General features: G+C 42.1%; 1 protein-coding gene across 1 annotated transcript in view; it reads right to left on the minus strand.

The window, feature by feature from the left end:
• The window catches only part of plcl1 (phospholipase C like 1), a 126,671-nt gene that overhangs the window by 20,077 nt on the left and 83,349 nt on the right, over nucleotides 1-23,245 (minus strand). Inside the window, exons 3-8 of the mRNA XM_032566892.1 lie at nucleotides 20,964-21,251; nucleotides 20,568-20,864; nucleotides 18,459-18,850; nucleotides 15,255-16,368; nucleotides 14,265-14,441; nucleotides 2,816-3,178 (exon numbers count right to left, since the gene is read on the minus strand). Of these exons, the coding sequence (XP_032422783.1) occupies nucleotides 2,816-3,178; nucleotides 14,265-14,441; nucleotides 15,255-16,368; nucleotides 18,459-18,850; nucleotides 20,568-20,864; nucleotides 20,964-21,251 (2,631 nt within the window). The remainder of the gene's footprint in view (nucleotides 1-2,815; nucleotides 3,179-14,264; nucleotides 14,442-15,254; nucleotides 16,369-18,458; nucleotides 18,851-20,567; nucleotides 20,865-20,963; nucleotides 21,252-23,245) is intronic.

A 23,245-nucleotide genomic window follows, 5' to 3' on the forward strand; every position in this document is an offset into this window, starting at 1 on the left:
CTGGTGGGTGCTGCACGACCAGCCTTCACTTCTCCTGGTATTTATAGAAGCTTTATTGTCCTCCTCCACTCTTCTCACCGACTATTGCTTTTTTGTCACGCCTCCTCCGCCTCCTCCTCTCTGATTCGGCCCACAAACGCGTCTCAGGTAGAGGCTGACTGCAGCTCCTGCACCTCAGCCACAAACTCACAGATCCTTTTAACACGGAAAGTTCACAGGCATATAAAGTCTAGCTGGGTTGTTCAGCACAGGGCTGAGTGGAAGTGTGTTTGTGTTTGCAGACAATACAAATAAGGTTGTCTTAATATTATAGAATTCCCAAAATGAATCTCTGTCTTTATTACTTCACACACACTATAATAATAAAATTTCATGTTTTGTCTGGTGAAGCCAGTGAAAAATGGGATTGGTTTTGCTCATTTTACAAACACCATGTTGTTTGTTTATGCGCATAGTGACAATTATTTCTACATCATGTGTACACAACATATAGATGGAAGATCAGAGCAAAATTACAAAGAAATGCAATAAAAAATGCAGTGTGGTTTATATTTCTTGAAGTTTTGTTTTTAACTTAAAATGAAATATTAGGATCATATTATTGTCATGAACAGAAAATACATGTTTGTGCTTTTTATTCCTCTCTAGTTAGCAACATCTCGCTAAAATATTCTTTAAAAAAACTGACAATATTTGGTTTATGTGTTAGGGAAGAAACTTCTGCTCTTATACATTTCTACCATACATACTAATTTGTTGCTGTAAATACAAAAAAATAACATTTGAAATTTGCCAAAATTTTCCTAACCAATAAATTACTTTAGATTTAGTATCTTGTAAACGTGTTAGTACACCATAAACTGTTTTATATTTGCTCAAAATAAAACATCAAATATTAAGATTTTATATTGTGAATCAGCACAAAGTAGCACAAAATTAGTAAGTGGAATTCAAATGAACACACAGAGGATGGAAATTATCTGTCTTGCCATTTATTTTCAATTGCATGTATCCTGGACTTTGACTGGGACATTCTACCAGCTGGAGGATTACAAATACCTGGGAGTTGTAATCGGCAACAGACTGGACTGGGCATCTAACACTGACGCTGTGTGCAAGAAGGGGATGAGCAGACTCTATTTTTTAAGGAAGCTGAGATCCTTCAATGTGTGCAGCAAGATGTTGGAGACCTTTTATCACAGTGTTGTTGCCGGTGCCATCTTCTTTGCTGCTGTGTGTTGGGGAAGCAGCATCAGAGCCAGCGACTCTAATAGACTGGACAAAATCATCAGGAAAGCTGGCTCTGTACTGGGACTAAGGCTGGAGTCCCTGGAAACTGTGGTGGAGAGGAGGACACTGAAGAAGGTTCTGTCTATTATGGACAATAAACAGCACCCTCTCCACCACATAGTGGACAGACAGCGGAGCACCTTCTCACATAGACTGCTCCAGCTCCGCTGTCGTAGGGACAGATACAGGAAATCCTTCCTGCCACATGCCATCTCACTGTACAATAAAAGCTAAATCATTGTTCTGCACTAATCAGTCCAACTTTGCACAACTGCACTGTGGCACACTTGCTGTACATATATTTACATATACATAGCTGCATTTTTTAAAAATCTTTGCAAGGACTGCTCTAAGTTGCTTTTTTATTAACAGCATTTCATATTTTTACAATTTATAGCATTTTATATTTTATTTTATTTTATCTACAACTACTACTCAGTGGTAGTTATTATTGTGTCTTGTCTCTATGCTGTAACTGCGAAGTAATTTCCCTGCTGGGATGAATAAAGTACTTCTATTCTATTCTATTCTATTCTATTCTATTCTATTCTATTCTGCTGAAAGGTGAACCTTCCCCCAAGTGTCAGTTCTTCATCTGTAGACGCATGAATGTCTTAAGGTATTTTTACACTTCATAGTCCAGTAAATTCTGTTTGATTGGGGACCAAAGTTGCTAAATTTATTCCATTTTCAGTTGCTGCTGTTCTTTCATACTTTACTGTGTCAAACGATCCAAACCAACTGAAAAAACTGTTCTTTCCCTCGCCTGTGGGGGCGCTGCATCAAGAGAAGCAACACCAAAACCTCTGAAGAAGACAATGAGAGCAACTTCCTTCTTCATAAAATGGAAACAAAAATGAATTACAATCAGATTTTAGCTAGTAAAAAATAGATCTCCTAATTTCTCGTTTGTCTTTTGCTAAAGACCACAAGTCATTTCTCCTGCAAGAGCTAGTCTCTCACTATAGTCCACTTCCTGCTTTTGGAGCGGCCTCTTGTTCACTTCGGGGGTCATATTTGCATTTGAACAGCGCCGGAGTTCACTTCAACCGAACCCAGACTGATGTTTTTACACCAGGGGTCTCAAACTCCAGTCCTCGAGGGCTGCAGTCCTGCAGTTTTTAGATGTGCCACAGGTACAAAACGCTGGAATGAAATGACTTAATGACCTCCTCCTTGTGTAGATCAGTTTTCCAGAGCCTTAATGACCCAATTATTCTGTTCAGGTGTGGAGCAGCAGAGGCACATCTAAAAGTTGCAGGACTGCGGTCCTCGAGGACTGGAGTTTGAGACCCCTGTTTTACACGGACCAGAGTTCAATTACATATTCGCACCAAAGAAACCGGACTTTCTAGACAAACGGACTGGAGTTGGACTAAAACGGACTGAACAGGGTTGATGTGAATCCAGCCTTAAGGACGAATACATCAGTCACACCTTAGGCTAACAGAGAGAGTGATCCTGTTCTCTGAAAGTGTAGAACACCAGCAGTGTAATGGAAACCCCGCCCACTCTCCCGTCTCACCTGAGCGTCCTCCCGCAGGTCCGTGGCCTCCTTGAGGGGTCCGCCGGCTTGTTTGAAAACCTCGTCCAGAGCTTTGATGCCGGTGTGCCGCAGAGAGACATACTCCCTCCCTCGCCGGCCCACCCTGCGCACCGACAGGCCCCGCCGCTGGGCCTTCCCTCCGCCTCGCCGGTTGGTGATGGCCACGTGAACAAAAAGGCTGGTGTGTGGTAAGGGGTCTCCTGCCAGGCCCAGCAGGGGCACGTTACGGTAGCCCGGCTGAAGGCAGTCGAAGGCCACGCTGTATTGGCCGATGAAATCGTCTCCGATGTAGTCGTCGTCCAGCACCACAAAGCGCAGCAAGGCCAGCTCAGGCATGTTGACCTGCACACAGGACATGGAGCGAGGCATTACACCAACACACACACCCCCATTGCCCCCCTCACACACACACACAAAGTCATCCAGCACATTACATGTTTGGACTTCTTAATGGAAGAGGTGCGGAAACCTTTGTACACGCTCTATCAGATTGTCGAACTGTGTCTTCCATCAGGCAGTGAGGAGGCTGAATTCTCCCCCACCACTTTCATCCATCTGAGCCACAGGCGTCAAACTCAAGGCCCGGGGGCCAAATGTGGCCCGCCGCAGCTTTTTATGTGGCCCTCTAGACTCTAAATTACATCAATAAGTCCTTCCAGTTTTTCACAAATCTGCAAAATTCACACAAAATCAACAAATTTCCAAACTTTTTCCTATTTTACTGCAAATTTTCTTAAAATTGGTCAAAAACATTGAATCCATAACTGATACGGCAGGTGATAAAGAGTAACATTTAATATCATACATTACCACAAATATTGTAAAATTTCCTTACAAACATTTCTAAATGTTCACCACAAAATCTGTCATTTTGATTGTAATAAAACCTAAAATGATCACAAAATCCCAGAGGAACAGCTATTTATTGATATTTTCACAGTTTCATTGGTTTTATCAATATATTCTGGCACAACCAGGCCTTTAAGAACATTCCGATTTTTGATATGGCCCAAAATAAAAATGAGTTTGACGCCCCTGATCTAAGCTGTTATAAGAGTTTGTGTTTTTAAAATTCTAGATTCTATTTGGTTTGTGTGATTATTTTATATTATTGCTGTGTTTCTATGGATTGTGGAAAACATTTTTATTACTATTTTTTCTTAATTATTGTTATGTGATGTATTTAAGTTTTAGGCGAGAAACATAATATTTGTAGGTCTGGTACATATGATGATTTAACAATAAAGCAGACTTTGACTGAGACTTTGATGAAGACAAATCTCCACATCCTACTAGCCAACAAACACATTCAGTCACATTAGGTTTTTCATTATAATCTAGTTTTATTTCATTGTGACATTTTTGTTGTCTAATTTGGTTCATTTTAATTCGCTTCTGCAGTGTGTTTGCTATTTCTTATTAGTTATTGTTAGTTAAATATTGTTTAGTTTTAGTTTATCATGTATTAAGTCATAGAAGGAGTTCCAGTTTATTTCATATTAAATTTTTAGGTGCAGACTTGTAAATTGTCGAAGTATTATTGTGATTATGAATATATCGACTGGGTAATGAACTCTCAGCAGAAGTTACTATTTTGAAAAAATGGATTCAGTTATTGTTGAACATGTGACTCTGAAGTTTTCTAACAACTTTTGCTGTCGCCATTTTGTGGACTAAGAGCCACCAGAAGGAACATGGAGAACCGTAATTTACCGTCAGCTGAGGTAAACATGCAAGTGGAGAAAAAAGTCTATTCAATCTCACATCCATTCAAAAGGCTAATGAATAGATCCATAAACACAAAAACGTAGAACATTGTAGATAGATAGATAGATAGATAGATAGATAGATAGATAGCATTTATTGTCATTGAACAGAATTCAACGAAATTTCCATTGCAGCTCCCGTGCAAAAGGTCAAATATATACAGTATAAATAAGCAAACACACAATAATAATAATAACAATATATACAACTGATGTACCTCCAATGTCAGTATATTTTAATTTTATAAACATACAATATTGCTCCAGTTAGTTATAGTTTTCCCATTCATTTTTATTCTTTCAGTTAACAAAAATGTTTTCTCAATTTCAGGAATATGAGGAAAAGATCTGGACTGGATATTAAAACTCCTAGGCTGGTTTTTCGCTCTTATAAAAATAATTTGACAACATCTGGAAGCGTAGTTCAAGCTGCATTCTGATCATCTGACAGGGTCTATCACTGCTGTCGTCAACATGTCAGCTCGTAACAGACCGTCAGAGAGCAGCTGCCAGGAGTCACCGGAGCAGCCTAATGCACACTGCGTGAGAGCCGCATGGAGCAGCAGGTGGGTGTATTAAATGTAACTGTAATCAAAAGTGACCCGTTTATAATGAGTTTAGCTTAAAGTGTTCCAACATGCAAATGTGGTCAACGTGTCAGCTGGAGCTCCGAGACAAAAGGTCAGACTCTTTATATTTCTTCTCTTTGTTCCTGACTGAACCAACAGTGGAAAACACATTTGGAGAAATAGAAAAAAGAAACACAAAGTGATTTTTTTTTTTTTTTTTACATATTTAGGGAAAAAAACTATATTAACCTGTGATTTCCTACTAAGAAACCCATGTGTATGTACGTGTTTGTCTACTCTTGCATGTAATATCCAGAGCAGAGTTCACGAGCCCCAGCAGCTCCAGTCTTCCACTTTGACTCACATGGCTCTAAACTTGTGAATTCAGCCGAAGCCAACTCATAAAAGCTGTTATAAACAAGCTGCTGGCACTGAACGCAGCACTGAACCATTATGGCCTACTGACATTTAAACAAACTTCAAAGCTGCACATTACAACAATCTTTACAAACGCACAAGACTGGTGACTGACTGTTAAGAGTCAATAAACAGGGAGCTGGCGTTTAATTTAAGGTGATTAGAGAGAAATATACGAGTACAATTCATCCATCTGTTTTCTATAGCAGCTTTGTCCTGTTCACAACATCACAAGTCTGATACAGTCCAAGTCCACTTAATTATAATCTGATTCGACTCGACACAGATTGTTTGTAAAATGTTGCCCAAACAATGAAGTGAACGGGTTGCTTTGTTGGTTGGGGGACCTTCACAAAAATCTGGAGCGGCACATTTAGAGTTCCAGCTCAAACTGTGCGACTACATTTCAATAATTCATGTTCTCTGTACGACCCGATGCTCAGATGTGAACTGACTGATGTGACGTGTCATAGCCTGGAATCCAGGAACTACAAAGAAGAAGAAGAACCAGGAAGTGAGGAGACATTTAGCCGAGAAGAAGAGAATGTCCAGCAAAGGCAGACACATTAACTGAATTTCCATCGACACACAGTCAATGGAAAATGCGCAATTTGACATTTTGAAAATAAATTAGTTTAATGAAAACGCCAAAAATTCTATAAAGTTTTGTTGCTAAGATTGGTTTATTTCACAAAACTGCAATGGAAACATTTTTTTTTGTATCACAAGAGTCACATGATCAACAGGCGGATGTTGCCAGGAAGTAGTCAGAGTAGCCATGGAATGTTTTTAATGACTTATTGCGTGAACAAACTTATTCACCTACGATTTTAATTGCGTTTCCTATTTATTGGAAATTGTGTTTTTTTGACATTAGCAGATTATAGACAGTTTTGCTCACATTTGGAATGAAAATGCAGCTCTTGTCAAACCTTGCCAGTCTGTGTGGAGAAACATCCACTTTAACTCACTAAAGTTAACTGTAGAACTTTATTGCAGGGGTTTTGTGTTTGCAAACATACTGATGAGGAACACATTTATTTTTATTTGTCTTTGAAAATGCTTGCAGTTCGTAAACTGTGACATTGAAATTTCTATCTTTTTTAATGACACATCTACTTTCAAGTAGTACTTACCTACATATTTGGTGTATTGTTTGTTGTCCTTAATTACAGAATGTCAGACCTATATACTTTCTTGAGTAACATTCCAGTGAATGACTTGTGAGCATTAGCTAAGCAGACGCACTGGAGCAGCGGAGCTGATGCACGCTGAGGTTCAGCTGCAGTTTGAAACATTTCTTCAGGCTGAGTTGTTGATCTGTAACAACAGATCTGATCTTCTGATGCAAGCTTCAAAGAAAAGCAGGACGTCTGTGCATCTGATGTGCAAACTGTGTCCACATGATGGAACATTATCTAGGGTGCATGAGCATAGCTCCACACATTTAATAACAGACCCATGTTGTCTCAGATCACTTCCAAGAAGTTTTATTTCAAAAGTTTTAGTTTTTTTCAGGAAATACGTCTTATTTATAAAAACAGGTCTCTGTGTTCCTTGGGCTTTATGATTCTAATGTTCTCTAACAACTTCTGAGGTGTCAGTATTTATACTGCATTGATCCTGAGAATACATACATTACACACAGATGGGCTGTATACTTGACATCTGAGGGTGACTTTTTCAATTTGGATGTTATTTCTAGCTTTGAGAAAACTGAGACATTCTTTTCTATCTAACCATATTTTAAATTATGTTGCTTTGCCAGTTTAAAAGTTACCATTTCAAACCACTGTCAGGTTTTTGGGGGTCACCAAAGGTAGAAGCAGAGACCGGCTCCATCAGGGAAGAGTTTTGTTTTCACCTGTGCTGCTTCTTAACGAGCCGCAGATGAATTTGAAACGTCTGAATAGTCCCATTCATCGACGTAATTATGAGAGATGATTACAGAGACGTTTTTTAATCCGGCTCCTCTCTTCATTCTGCCTGAGAGTTCCTGCAGAATCATTTCTTGTTCCGATCCAAGGTGAAACAGAACTGGTTTGGAAGGAAGGATTTTAGATGAACAGTGTTCACAGAAACTTTTGACCTGGGCAAACGTGAGTGAGGCGGGGGATTTTAAAACAGGAAGTACCCACATGATACAGATTAGCATTTGTGACCTCTGACATTTGCATATTTCACACTGTACTTTAAGTTTCACAGGCAAGAATTTGATACATATAATAAATTACAGATGTGATTATAAAAGCTTTGATGACAGTAACTGTAGGAGATCAGAGGGTTACTGTACTTATAAGTTCAGGTTTGTAGTAATTTCCTTCAGTCTGACATGGAATCTGATACACATATTCCATTCTAATGAAAGTGTTATAAGGTCACACTTTATTTTAGCAATACATACAATAAAAAATAATCTGTTGGAATAATAATTTTATTCCAACAGATAAAAATTAAAAATATACAGACTTTTTGCAATGTGGTTTGAACGGTCACTCTGCTCAGAAAAAGAAAATTACTAGAGGTAATTATATAGTTATTGGGAATTATCAGACAAGACAGGGCAGCTCAATTTTTTCACAGATTGATGACTCATAACATACTGTTACAACATAGTGTAATGTATATTTTCTAAAAGTTGCTTCTGGTTCCTAGACCAACCAAATGGGCCGAACAAATAGGTTGCAGAAGCCAGCTAATCAGTAAGGGTCTCTTACTGTATGTGTCAACAATCACATAAAAAAAAAAATCAACAGTTTGTGGTTTCAGGACTGTATGTCAACATTTGTTAGCTTAATGAATTTGTAGAACAGAGCAGAACGTTTTAGCACAGCAAAAATGTGAATTACATTTTCTCACAACCAGATGCAGTGCAGCTCGTCTCTTAAGCAATAATTATAAGGCACAATGAATGAACACATAAACAAATATTTGGTTTCCTGGATCTCCCTCTGTCAGATCAAACCAATCAATAATCACCCGATCTTTCTCTCCATCTTCATCCTCCGTACAACCTGTCCTCCCTCCTACACTCTCACTGCTCAACCTGCTCCAGCCTCCATGTTTTGTTCACTCAACCTGCTCCAACCCTCAGCGAACATCCTAACGTCAGTCAGTAACATTAATCTCAGTCTGTCCAGCCTTCCGATTCATATTCCACAAAGATGAACTCATATCTCATCTGTTCCCCTCTACTACTACTAGATACCAAGACCTCCACATTATTCACATCATTGTAACATAAACTTTTTAAAACTTTTCTTTGGTCTCCTGAGAATAATCATGCATGTGGGTCAGAAGCTTATCTAAAACCATGACACAGAGTGACTTGTTGCAGTTGTGTTTATATATAATGGATGTGAAATGCATAAATATGCACCATGTATTGTGTTTTCTTCTGAACATATAGGTCCTCAGAGTTTTGCAACTTAAATTATCAACTTTAATTTGAAACATAATGCAGGTGTGAACTATTTATTACATTCTACAGCTGCAGGTAATGCTAATTTGGTCGACAAAATATGAAATGAGTGGTTGATTAGTCAGTGATTATAATCCACCGCAGCATCCTTCAGCAGTACCTTCTGTTCTGAATTTATTAAGATGCCTACATTATTCCAAACTCCCACAAATTAAATTGAATCTTCAAATGTAAAACCGACGAGTTAAATCAGATGAGGTCATCCTCACTAAATCTCGACCCCCAGGCGAGAACGTCTTAGGTGGAGCTAAACCTAAGAGAAATAGAATCAGCTCATCTGAATTTATGTTTATGTATTTATATTTATGTCAATCTTTGACTTCCTTGTTGTGAGTCTGACATGTGTCACTCACTTCAGGCCCCACCCCCTTTCTATTTTACCCATGAATAGAAAGAGGTTGTGTTTTTATTTTATTTTGGAGTGGCCATTGGGCCCCAATTAGCCTTGTTAAAAGCCTCCTGGATTCACTCCTGTGTTTTACATATTCGTTAAAGCTGTCACCATGTTGTGATGTATGCTATGAGACAGACAATTAGGGAAAAATCAATCTCCTCCACCAATAATAGCTCAGGATTGGTTGGTCAAAAACAACCAATCAGAGCCAGGAGGAGGGTCTTGGCGCTGTCTATCAACATCACATACTCGCTGCTAAGTGTTCTAATGGCGGAGAAACCACTTACTACTACAGGAAAACCGTTTATCAGCCGTCATCAGTGCCTAGCATTCAGCACAGAACCTGCTGACGGAGAAAAGCCGGAGCAATAGCTGACAAGAATGGGGGGAAGAAAGGCAGGAGAAAGTAACTCTCCCTCTGTGCGGACCGCTCCAGACGTTTGTTTTCAGATCTCATCGCTTCAAATGTCATTCACATTTTGGGGAAATATGAGGTTTCACGCAGCTTTCAGTTTTTAAAACTGACTGTGGAGAATTGAAATAAATCTAATATAATTTCACTTGTCAGCAGGCGTTTCTAAAACCGTGAAAGCAGCCAGTTTGTTTCACTCTGCCTGCCACGGCCTCCTCATGGTACATTAGTTTGGATGAAGCAATCCCGACTTCCAAATTAGGGACCGAGTGAGTAGAAAAGACGTGGAGCTCCTGGCTCAACGGACCCAGGTTTGTTTTCTCTCAGAAGGTTTGCTTTAGAAGCAGCTTAAACTTTTTATGAGGAGCACCTCAGCCTAGCTGCCTGACTACAAAGGTCCAATTTAGTTTATCTCGCTATCTCTCATCATGATGTTTTGAAATGACTCATTATCATTATGCTGGTTTTCTTACAAACATATAATCTGCAGTGCAGGGAGTGTAACAAACAAGTACAGTCATGGTCAAAGCTGCACCCTCCTTCTGTCCTACTTTTTTATATATCAAGGTATAAAAAAGCTCCGGTGGTTTAAAGCTGCAGTATTCAACTTTTATTAAAATACATGTTTATACATGTTTGTTAAAGTTATCGTTATGTTGTGACAGTATAATATAATATAGATAATCTGCAAAGAAAATTGACTTCCTTTGCTTTCTCCCAGTGCTAACTACAGAAATACTCAGGCAGAAACAACCAATCAGAGCCAGGAGGAGGGTCTTAGCACTGTCAATCACCCTCATGTACCTTTCTCTCTGCTACGCCTCAGTTTGTTCACCACACAGAGTCTGCCATGAATGCTAAGACTAGTTAGCAAGGTAACCAATGACAACGGATAAACAGTTTTCCTGGACCAGTAAGTTGTTTCTCCACCATTAAAACATTTAATATTGTCTTCATGAGGTTGATTGACAGCACTAAGCCCCTCCTCATGGCTCTGATTGGTTGTTTTTAACTGGTGTATTTTTGCAAATGGCAAATAGTTTCTCAGGGAGGAGGTGGAGGAGCTTGATTTTTTTCCCACAGATTATGTCTCATATTACACAGTCCAATTCAAATTCAAAAATACTTTATTGATCCCAGCGAGAAATTGAATAATGAATTAGATAATTGTCACGACATGCTGACAGTTTTAACAAATATGTAATAAACAGTGGTGCTCATTGGGGGTAGATAGTGGGGCTGTTGCCCCCCCGCCCCATAAAAGACCCCCGCTCCCTTTAATAAATCATATTCGGTTCATAGAATCCAAACAGTCGTCTTTTTCAATCAAGACAAAAATATAAAATTGCATGAATAAAAACATAAATAATGAGTAAATACATAAATCAAAATATCAAAAATATACATGTGGACATTGTCCATTAATTTCAACAAATTGAGGCGGCGGCTCAATGAGTAACTGTACTTCTAGCCTCCACCTGTGGGAGGCGGTAATGTACCGTAACCAAGACGATAATACAACGAGGAGTCAAGTTTTCTCAGGTTCCCAACTTTCACATTCTCTAAAAGCAGAAAGTGTAACACAACACCCCCTAAAACACACACCTCTAACACACACACGCGCGCACGCCCCCACACACACCACCTCTATGAGTGCCGACAGCTGAGGCAGCAGTTTCCTTTCAAAGCCCTGGATCTTAGTTCATCCTCAGCTTGTGTCTGAGCTCGGCCCCTGTGGCGGAGCCTCGGGGTCAAATGATTAAGACACACACACGCAAACAGTATCTCCTCACCTGTGCTGTGTATCTGACTGGGAGATGCTGTGTATGCTCTGTAATTCTGGGTGTCTGATGGGGCTGTGTGTGTGTGTGTCAGAGGTGTGTGTCTGACACACCTCCCTGTAGTCCCACTAAGACCTGGGTTATACTGTACATTCTACATCTAATGAGTCAGGCTGACTTACACACCTGTGTTTTTTGTTGTTGCCAAGAACTTTTCAGCGATATTACCGATTACCTGACAGACTGAGGTTCCTGCAGCCACAGATAGACACAACCGAGTCACAAACTACAGTTTGTACAAACAAAATGATGCTCAAGAAAAATTAAAATGAGTTATGTGTTGTTTATAATGAAAATGCAGAAGCCTCAAAGCTGCAGTATCTCACCTTCATGAAAAATATTTTTTTATATATTTGTTGAAACTCTCACTATGTCGTGATAATTTGGTATGAGACAGATAAACTGTGAAAAACTGAGCTCTTTGTGTTTTCCCGTCAAATAGTGGCATTTTATAGCACAATCAAGTAACTTTGTTGCCCTCAATTGTTATAAAAATGCTATATACTTCAAATATGACTTACAAGAAATTTGACTTTGTAATCCAACACCTTGAAATTGGGTCACTGTCTCTCTAAAAACTCCTGCTCTTTCTGAAACTCCACCTTCAGAAAGTCATCACAACATGGCTCCTGTATTAACCCTTTAACAATGTTTTTATCGGTGTTGCACTGAGAAGTAGCTCCTATAATGAACTCAGTAGATGTGCAGTTCCACTAGGTGTTTGCTAATTGCTGCTGGCTAGTCTGAAGGAGCTGAGTGGAGGAGATGCAGGAGGAGGACTGCTCAGTGAAGCGGCAGCTTAGAAACTGCAGCTCTGAGAAGGAGATACGTCCTTGAAGGCGGGGCTAGGCCCACCCAGGCGTTTTGCACAGCTGAATGGTTGCCATGGAGATCAAAGGATTTCTCAAACACACGAAAGATTTAAAGCAACACTCCATGCATGTTCTTGATCACAGAATAATATTACAACATGATGTAAAGCTAAAAAAAAAAAGTCTATTTTACATAAAACTGCCCCATTAAGAGCCACATCCTGAATAATGAAGGAATTACTCTCCACTGTCTGCCGGTCAGAAGCCTGGTTTAGTTGGTGACCCAGTTGCTACGGTATCAGATGTGCAGAGAGGCGACGCTGCGGCGTCATTTACCTGAGGCAGCGGATCTCTCTGTCACACTGAAATGAAAGGCAGGTACACAATAACATTAGGTAAAAATAAGATATTTTCTCTTGATAAAAATTGTTGTTGTTTGTATTAGGTGAGAGCCAATCACAGAACGGCAAACAGACCTTAACATGCCGAGTACGCTGAACACCACAGAGGAAAAATAAGGCTACCAAGAGTCTGGGAGGCGATGAAAAGGACAAAATAAAAACCCCTATATAGGTCATGAAAATGAAAATAAAGTATCTGAACAAAACCGAGTAGCACACTCAAACGGAGCTTTATACGTGTGATTCACTAATGCGCATGCACACACACGCTGCCGTCTCAGACAGACAAACCGTCCATTCAAATCTTATTTAAAGCCCGTCTCCTGCCAAACAGTCACTGCAATTACTGCCTACTGATTACAGGTATTATTCCAATCTTTTTCAGTCTTTGTGGAGGTACATTATGTCTGCAGGAAGCAACACACACACACAATGGGAACGCCAAGCGCGTATGATTTGCGACGGTTCGTCATTATGGCTCAGCTACAATCACGCAGGACTCTGTCAGTGAGGGGCAACAAGGCTCAAGCAGCAAGTCATCAAACGTCATCCGTTTTAATGAATCTGCCGCATACAGCAGTGTTTTCACAGGAGCACTTCATTTAGACCTTGATGGTCCTAACCCTGCCGCCCGCCCACCCCGTTCCATTAACCACTCAGGGTTCTGTTCGCCTGCAGGTGCAGAGCAGACAAGAACCTCTCCAAATCCACAGAGACCTCTGTCGTTTTGTTCACATTTCTGTTCATCTGTCATCTTAAAGAGGCGAGTCCTGTTTAACACACAATGTGTGTACTGCCGAGTTTAAACAGCTGAAGATTTCTGATAACAACGTCAATCACAACACACGTCACACTTCCTTTTTTAGTCGCACGGAGCTGATAAACGTTTCTCAAACACCAACAAAGAGCCTTTGGTGGCCTAAGTAACATTAAGCAGTCTAAGCAGGATTATCATAAAGAGCTGCCATGCATTTATATAACAAGATTTAAAATTCTAGCTGTTTTTTTTCTGGATTTGCTTTAAGAGCTTTATGAGCAGATGAGCACAAATGACCAATATTTGGCCCCCATTGAGTTTATGAAGCTCCAGCACAGGGCTATGATAGGTTTTGGAAATGCTACAACCTCACTTTAGTGAAATCATGCAAAGCTTCATCATTTACAGTTTAAACAGGAAGTTTACATACAACAGAATTTTTTTTCCCTTTGAGAAGTTAAATCAGACCAAATTACTCTCGATTCAAGACAGTTGGAATCACCAGAAATATTTATATTTGCTAAATGTCATAACAACGAGGTCAGATATTTATTAATTTATTAATGTCTTCGACTTACCTGGAACTCAAAGGTCTCGTCAAACATGGGCTCGTCCTGGTTCTGAGCGGCGGTGCGTGTCCGCTGCTCTGCACAGTCAGCCGGGACGCCGTGCAGCTCCAGCACAACGTACGGGTCAATGACCTCACCTTTGGCCCCTGACCCCTGAGGCTTGGGCAGGTTGTGGGCACTGATCACCTGCTCAACAAAACATAGAGCAACTCATGTTAAGTTCATCAGAAAAAAATCTCTGAAGACAACCTTTATATCCAAGGGGTTTAGCAGGGTCAAAGGGCAGGCTCACTGTATATCAGCTTCTACATCAGTATCACTCGATGTGATTTCAGTCATTGTTTAACTTATTGGTATCAGTCAGATAAATAGAAATATGCTGATATTAACAGCCAATATTCATCATTGTGTTGGTTATGTGGTATTAGTTTTGGTCATGTGACAGTGATAGTGATGCAACAGAGGACTGGGTGACATAGTGTCATTTTACAGCAACTACGTTACGTAAAATTGTTACAAAGATCAAAGAAATTTAACTCAACCTCTTGAAATTGGGCCTCTGTCTCTTTAAAAGTTCCTGCTCTTTCTGAAACCCCGCCTTCAGGAATTCATCCCAACATGGCTCCTCTCTTAACCCTTTAACAACGTTTTTAGCAGCGCTGCTCTGAGAAGTAGCTCCTATAATGAGCTCAGGAAGGGCAGTTTCACCAGGTGATTGCTAATTGCTTCTGGCTAGTTTGAAGGAGCTGAGTGGAGGAAACTGCATCTCTAAGGAGGAGCTTCGTCTCAAAGGTGGCAGCTGAATGGTTGCCACGAGAGATTAAAGGATTTCTCAAACAGCCATGAAAAAAATCAAGGCAACACTCCAGGTATGTTTTTCATGATGGCGTAGCATTATAATTTACTGTACATAACACTGCCCTTTTAAGTATATGATACTGAAGTTTTTGTTATTAGTTGTTGAGTGTTAAATTAAAAACAACAGAGCAGCTTCTGGACCTTAATGCGCAGAGTCTGAGGCGGGACTCCTGGCACGCAGCCATGCGTGTGGGCGCTGAAGTACGACACCTCGTCCCTCATCACGGCGGGCCGGAGGACGTAGCCGCTCCCCCCGTTCTGAGTGAAGCGGCCCCGGTGAAGGTCCAGCATGGCGCCTGGAGTCTGTTGGTTCAAGGCCACAAGCTGGACCCCTCCCTTCCAGTATCCCTGCGGGTTGGGGTTGCTGGAGTCCAGGCGCACTGAGCTGGGCCGTACCCTGGTCAGGGTGCGCTTGGTGAACACCACCAGGTCCTCCGGGCTCTCACTGGTTAGCCGCCCGGCCTCTCCCTCACCCAGGGAGCACATCGTCCAGTAAGGCAGCTCCGGGGGGACGGGTGAGCCGGGGGATGAGGGGCTGCTGGGGGGAGACTGCTGGGTCTGCTTGTAGCTTCCCCTCTGGGCGTAGAAGCTGCGGCTGCTGGTCCGGGCAACAGCCACCAGGTCCGACAGCTCCCTGTGGAGGCTGAGCTTCCTGGGCTGGGAAGGAGGCGGGACCACCAAGACCACACCCAGTTCCTCCTCCCCAGGGATGGTCATCCTTCTTCCTGCCAGGGGCCCGCCCCCTCCGATCTCCTCGTCCTCCTCAGACACCTCCCCGTCAGAGCCCTCCTCCTCTGGAGGGAGCTTCTTCCCCACTAGGAGGATCCTCCCCTTCAGCTGTTCAGGGGAGGGCAGAGTGGTGGCCCGCCCCCCCAGACTCACATGCTGGGCATCGGGGGTGTAAAGCCGGGACCCGAACACCTTCTTCAGGTGGTGGGCCATGGTGCGCTGCTGACCCGGGGAGCACCGGTGACACAGGTACAGCAGCAAAGGGTACTGGGAAGTCAGGAAGGCGTATTTATTGACCACCTCCAGTGCAGAGCGGATGGTAACAGGCGCGTGGTGGTGGTGGAGGTGGTGATGGTGGCGAGAGACGTCGGGCCCATAGTCGACCCCAAGCAGAGGCTCGCCCTCGGGGCCATCGGTCACTCCCAGCTCCAGGCACCGGCAGCCGGACTGCAGGGCCTTGATGAGGCCGCCGAGGTCGGCTCTGCCGTGGACCTGGTCGTCCAGCAGGTAGGAGCGGTACGAAGTACTGCGGGGGACACACACACAGGGACAACTCAGAAAACACACACACACAGATAGAAAACATACAACAACGAGTCAGAAAAACACAGGGACAGGTCAGTCATTACGTGGTTTATATGGACAATTAGTTGCAGTGAATTGTATTTATAGTTTTGAGGATAAAGAGGAATGAATCCGTGTGTACAGATATTTCAAACATTGACTACTGAAGGTTTTTATAAAACCATGTGATGAGAATATATAGTTTTGCAAGACAAAACTATACAGATCAGTATAGTTCAGTACAGATCATAGTCATTTCTGCTGGCTACTACAGTGTTTTGTTACTGGGTTTCCTATGATGCACAGAAAAAAAAATCATCCAATTAGCTTTTTGCTTTGTCCAGAGGGTCTGAGCTCTCCGCTATTGAGAAACAATTGCTTGGACTGTGTTGAAGTTTTCAATTTTACCCAATCACTGACGTTTTCCCCGAGACGTATTTAATGCACCAGTATGACGCTATGAAGCTTACCGGAAATAAACAACCATCCTCCACTGTGCAGAGAAAAGTGCAGATCTGAACCAGGCGGCTGCTAACGTTAATTTAATCATTTGGAAGTGTGACCAACACGGCTTGAATGGCTTTCTTCACTTCCTCTGTTGGCATTGATAAAACAGTTCAGAAAATCGACATCATCATTCATAAATCCCCCTTCTGTTTGCTGATTGGCCTGTTAAAAAATCTACCAGAGAGAGTCCAAGTGAAACCCAGAAAGTGAGATTTTATTTGATAGGAATTGCACAGGAAGGTAACAGCCAGACTAGGCTGGAGTTTTATTTAGCAGACGTCACTCCACTACTCCCTGACCTCAACAGGTCAAGTTCCATGTCCTGTGGCTCCTCAAACCTTAAACTCTCTGAACCCAGTCAGTCTGGCTTGAATCCTTTTGTTCCTCAGAGGAACATCAGCTTATTATCCACCCCTACACTGATTCCTATCGTTATTTGTGGCATCATGATGGTGGAATAAGCCACCAAGAGAGAGCGACTGCACGTGTTTTAGGTATTCTGAAGATTAATCTGGTCATAGAACACCTGCTCTCTAAGTGTTCTTCCTGCATGATGTCCTATAAAAACAACAAGTCGGTCTGAGGAGTAGTTTTATGAGCCCTTTTTGGAGGAAGAGGGAAAATATTTCTCGTTTCTTTAACTGACTGTAAGCTGTAAAGCTCTGGCTTTTGCAAGAGTGCTTCACTGAGTAAGACGCGGCTTTAGATGACCTAACATAGCGTGTAACGTAAAACTGGCACAATAACTGCAACTTAATGTGCGTATTGGTTTCAAATGTTGGATTTAGTGCTGGCTCTCACACAGCCGTGAGTAAGCAGAACCATCTGGCAGATGTGCAGAAAGCAGCCACTGAATGAACCCAGTGCAGAGTCATGTGTGGAGACTTTGCAACAGTGCAGAACAATATGTGCTTATGGGAAATATGTTTATCTAAAAAAAAAAAAACATTTCTTCGGTCAGCTCACCCCCGTACCAGTGTAACGGGATTTGTTGGTGCTCATGCAGATAACTGTGAGAGTGCTCTAAAAAGTGAAAACAATGCCAGAATCAGAAAACCTAAGCATGCATACATAACCAGCTGTGGTGTTAGGATTGATTGGTGTTTGAACTGCAGTAACACCTGTGATTACACAGAAACTGTGGACTTATTTATAATTAGTAAGCTGTGTTGTACAGACACAGCTGGAGAGCATTTTGCTTTCCATCTATAGTTTTGTATCATGTACAGGACCATGCAAAAATATGCAAACCCCTTAAGCTTGTTTACATTTTGTCACATTACAAACACACATCCTTTGGAAAGGATCAGTCAGTGCAGCAGCCAAGAGGAGGTTGGAGGAGGTTTGTTTTCTATTTTCTCTCTTTCTACTAAAAACTGGATGAGAAATGTTTTCGGTCTGGTGTTTTGGTCTCAACTAGCTCTACTTTCTGAAGGACAATTTTGTTTGCAGAAACTTCCTAATTTATTTTATTTATTGTTTCTGTCTCTATAGATTCTACATATTTTTCTTTTCCTGCTCTTCTAGCAAAGTGAGCCGTCAAACCTGATGTAATAGTGGGACAGGGGCAGGTTCATGTCCTGGCAGACGCCCAGGTGTTCGGGGTCCAGAAGTTGACACTCGGGCGACTGCAGGTAGCGGGCGAACCCGTCCAGGCCCAGCAGGCCATGCTCCCGGCCCTGCGCCGACGGCTCGTAGCGCTTCAGCAGTTCCCAGCAGCCCTCGGTCGTAGCAAGGGACAAGCCCTGCTCCGTCTCCAGGAAGAGGCGGAGGTCCTGAGGGTCCAGGCACTCGCGGTCCTGGGACAGCTGAACCAGCAGGAAGTAAACATCGGGTCGGGTGCAGAGCTCACAGAAGGCCTCCTGGAACTCCTCCCGCGTCACGTGAGAGGTGAGCTTCTCCTTGCTCCGCTGGATCTCCTTAAATCGCAGGCGGACCTGTGGAAAGCACAGAGAGCATGATCAGGTATGATCCGGTCAGTCTGAGTCACAGAAAACTCATTTAGGTAACTACTGACCCAACACTTAGCAAGCTAATAAAAAAAAGGAATAAATGTGGCTTCAGCCAACTTTCTATCTTTATTTCCGTGAAGCAAGATGCTGCAGATCTTCTATCAGTCTGTTGTTTCATCTCTTCATTCTTCATCTCTTGGGGCAGCAGCATCAGAGCCAGAGACCTAGAGGCTCAACAAGCTGATAAAGAAGGCTGGTTCTGTTCTGGTTCAGCTCTAGGGACGACTGTGGAACCTCTGGAGATGATGCAAAGAAGGATTTTACATAAAATCAACAAAACTACGGACAATCCTGAGCATCCTCTTCATGATGATAGCTGCGTTTTTGTTACAAATGTATGCAAAATTTTGTTGAAGTTCCACAATTGTTGAAAAAAAAACTGTCACAAATGTGGTGTTTCCATTAAACACAATTAAAATCACGTGAATAAGTTTGTTCATGCGACAAATCATTAAAAAAACAAGCCACGCCTTCACCCTCCTACCACTTCCTGTCGTCTTCTCTGTCTTCTCCTCCAGTAGTAACAGCCGGTTGTTCATCATGTGACTGGACTGATGCGAAAGAAAGTTTTTCCATTGCGGTTTTGCAGAGTACGCTAATTTTGATACAGCTGTAAAACAACCACACTCTGGTCCCAAAACCTTTTATCAAAAAATTAGTTTTTGCGAAATCGGCGTGTTTCCAGTAAGCAAATTTATTTTCAGAATTCCAGTTTGCGCAATTTTTTTGGTCAATGGAAATGTAGCTACTGCCTTAGAAAAACAGTGTCTTCAGTCATAAGCTTCTTCAGATTCGCTGCAACACAGACCGCTACAATCTCTTCTTGTAGATGTAGTTCCATCTACACGATTCTCTGATGAATTTTTAATTAATGAGTTGCAACAATATTTAGTTTCCCTTTGGGATCAACAAGGCAGTTTTGAATTTGAATTTTCAATAAGGATGTTACAGTGAGCCACAGTGAATTATGAAACTCCTTCTACATTTCCTCTCTGCTCTCTCCATCATTTAGTCTCTGCCCGTGCTTGCAGCAGTTCTCTTCCGATCTGATCTTGGCAAAGGTATGTTCCTGCTGGTTATCTCATAAGCCCACACAGATTCTTTTGGTTGCTTGCGATGTGAAAATAATTCAGGACAGTGTCCTTCAGAAACTCTGGTCATGATGGACAAAAAGCTCTGTTGTTCAGCAAAACACCCACCGAAAAAAAACACACTTTTCAACTCACTTTATGCCAGGACTCTGACCTGCTTGGATTCAAAGTGAATTACAGCTGGTCACTTATCAGCTTCAGCTAAAAAAGGCCAATATTATAAATACTTCATATGTAAAATTAGTTGTAGAAAACAGCATTGGAAGCATTAGAAGATCTATAATTGAAGAAAAATAAAGCAATTTAACTTTTGTTTCAGCTGAGAGACATGGCTTCACTCTTTGCTCATCTGATTCAGATCTGGATCAATTCACATTAATTTGTGGCAAAAGAATAGAACTGAGAAATAACTTGTGCTTCCTATACTCAAACTTCAGACCCAATGGTTAAAGCTGTTTTTATGAACTGTGCCATCACTTTGTCAATGGAAAATTACCTTGGAGGCACAAAGATCAAATTTAGAAAACGCATGATTCTAAGTCCCGTCTTACCTTGGCCTCCTTGATGCCAGGGCACAGCTTGCAGACTGTGGTGACAGCCACATCCTCTGATACGATCCCGTAGCCATCCTCATCAACCAGCGCGAACTCTGCTGCCAGCCACTCGCTCCTCATCTTGCTTCCCAGACTGCCTTCTACCGCCAAGCCACCTCCATCGCCTGGCCCTCCTGCCACTACCCCACATCCTCCCCCTGCCCCGCCGATGATCGAAGGGTGGGCGAGAAGGTACCGCAAGCCCGTCACCCAGATGTTGGCCACGTCAGCTGACAATGCCACCAAATCTAGAGACTGCAGAAGGGTGGGCAAAAATGTGGGATGGTATTAAAAAAAAAAACTGGCGATGACTTTTCAGAATTCCCCTTTCCAGAATAAAGGTGGGCTTGTTACCTGGTACTCATCCCCATGAATGATGGAGAATGCGGCTTCCTCTGCCAGGTGTTCAGACAGAGGACCATTATGAAGAAACGTCTCTGTGCTTTTCCCAGTGCGGACCTCCCTGATGGTGGACACGTCCAGTCTGGCCCGCTCCGAGTCCTTCTTGGACGGCTCCCAGCGCAGGCAGCTCAGGTCTGTATCCAAGGTGTAGAAGCGACAGTACATCCTGGAATTGGGTCGGATCTTCTTCAGCTCACACCCACCTTGCATGAAAGCCAAGCAGTCCGCTGCACTGCTCACCTGCAACAAGAGGTCACGCAAGTCTTGGACTAAGGGTCAAAGTGAAAACATGTTCATGGAAGGCAGTAGTTCGTAGGAGAAATACCAACGGTTTCCAAAAATCCTTCCAATATTAATTTTCTAAGTTCAAATGAAACACGTTGAGCATTTTAAAAATCACTTCTAGGAAAACCTGCGGGTAGCTTGCTCTTCTGCCAGAAAGAATGGCCTTCATCTTATGAATGTTCTAAACTAACATGTGTGATGGGCTTCTCTTGAATCCAAAGGTTTGAACACTTAAAGGGATATTTTGTCTTGTTTTCATGTGTATGTTGCACAAAATATATTTAGAACAGCTACAAACAAACTCATTTGTTTTAATCAAATACAAATTTGATATCCAAGCAAAACATGAATCAGCCACTGGTGGAGAACCCTTAATTGGCAAGAACAGAGGTAAGCCATTTCTTGTAGTTTCTCACTAGGGCTGCAAACATCCCAGTTCTGTTCTACATAATCCCTAATTCTGCTGGGAAACCGCCAAGAAGCCTTCCACAGATGGAGGCTTCCATCTGTGGAAGGCTCCACAGATGGCTTCCTTAGCCTCTCTTATGTTGCCCTGCTGGAATGTCTTGAGCTATTGTCCTACTGGAAGATGCATCCATGACCCATCTTTAGAGTTTTAGCAAATGCACAAAGGTTATCCAGAAAGATTTTAAGGTACATGACCAAGCAAAATGATCAGGCATCCTCAAATCATAATGTTTGTAGCTCTTCTTCAAGTCGTGCTCAATGACTTGAAGATCATATTTTTTCTGATCCTAACATGTTGATCTCATAGGCTTGATTTTGGTCTCATTGAATCACAGATCTCTCTCCCAAACCTGGGATTCTGGGAAGGTTTGGGACAATTTCTAACTGCGTCCTGTTGGGTTAGTAACAGGACGCAGTTAGTAACAGTAACTGCGTCCTGTTACTAATACTGTTATTGAAGACTGCTCTCAACTGCCTCTCGTAGGTTTTGTACTGACCTCTCATCTCTCTTGTGATCAACCTCCCTTCATGAGACGTGTACAGTAGAGCTCCAGACAGAGTGTGATTGAAGGTCAATTTAGATTTTCACCATTAGCCAAATAATGACACCAACTGTTATCACCTTTTCACAGAGTTGCTTGTGGCCCATCCCAACCTTGTACAGATCTGCAGCCATTAGGAGCTGAGATCAGGAGTATCCATAATTAACTGATTGACAGATAATTATAATTTGTGAACCACACGGAGAAACAGCCAAATAACTGGCAGCAGAATTCTAGCTGGGCCGTAGGGGATCGGACACTCGCTCTAAATGAGTTTGTACATTGTCAGTGTCCGTGGATAATATTCTATTTTTAATCACACTTCCATTAAAACTTTAACTTACAAAAATCAGTAGGAGATCAAATATGTATTCCCCCGCTGTAGTAAAGGAAAGCAGTCAGTACTAAGCGGACCTGGATGGCCTTAGATCCATTCAGTATTGTGTTCAACATGAGTCAGCCTGTACTTCCTAGTGAAAAGCCTCAGAAGATGTTTAATAGCATGAAAGACATTGGTCTGGGGGTAATCTTTCTAGAGTTTCTCCCTACAGTACAACTAAGGATCCTGTTGTCTGTAGATGTACTCAAAACCCAGTAGGTTCTGGTGATTCTCCAACTGTACAGGGAATTAATGAACTCTAAGGTCACAGAGGGACGACAATCACTTCAACCTCAACCTGTACAAAACATAATGCAGAAACAATTTCTTTGTCCAATGTTTCAATAGCTCAGAAGCCCCTCATTCATGAAACTGGTTCTAGTGTTAAACTGGCGCTAATGCTAGCTTAGCCTCTGCACCAAGTCCGATAAACTGCTTCCTTCTCAGGCCCAACTCTGAGCTGGGTCGGAAGAAAGAAGCGCTTTTGTCAGGAGTTGGAGGCGGGCTTGAGGAGACCAACAACCAATAAAATATTGAGGCCACGTTTGGACTCATACAGT

The sequence above is a fragment of the Xiphophorus hellerii genome, chromosome 7 (genome assembly GCF_003331165.1).
Source record: "Xiphophorus hellerii strain 12219 chromosome 7, Xiphophorus_hellerii-4.1, whole genome shotgun sequence".
Classification (NCBI taxonomy): Eukaryota; Metazoa; Chordata; class Actinopteri; order Cyprinodontiformes; family Poeciliidae; genus Xiphophorus; species Xiphophorus hellerii.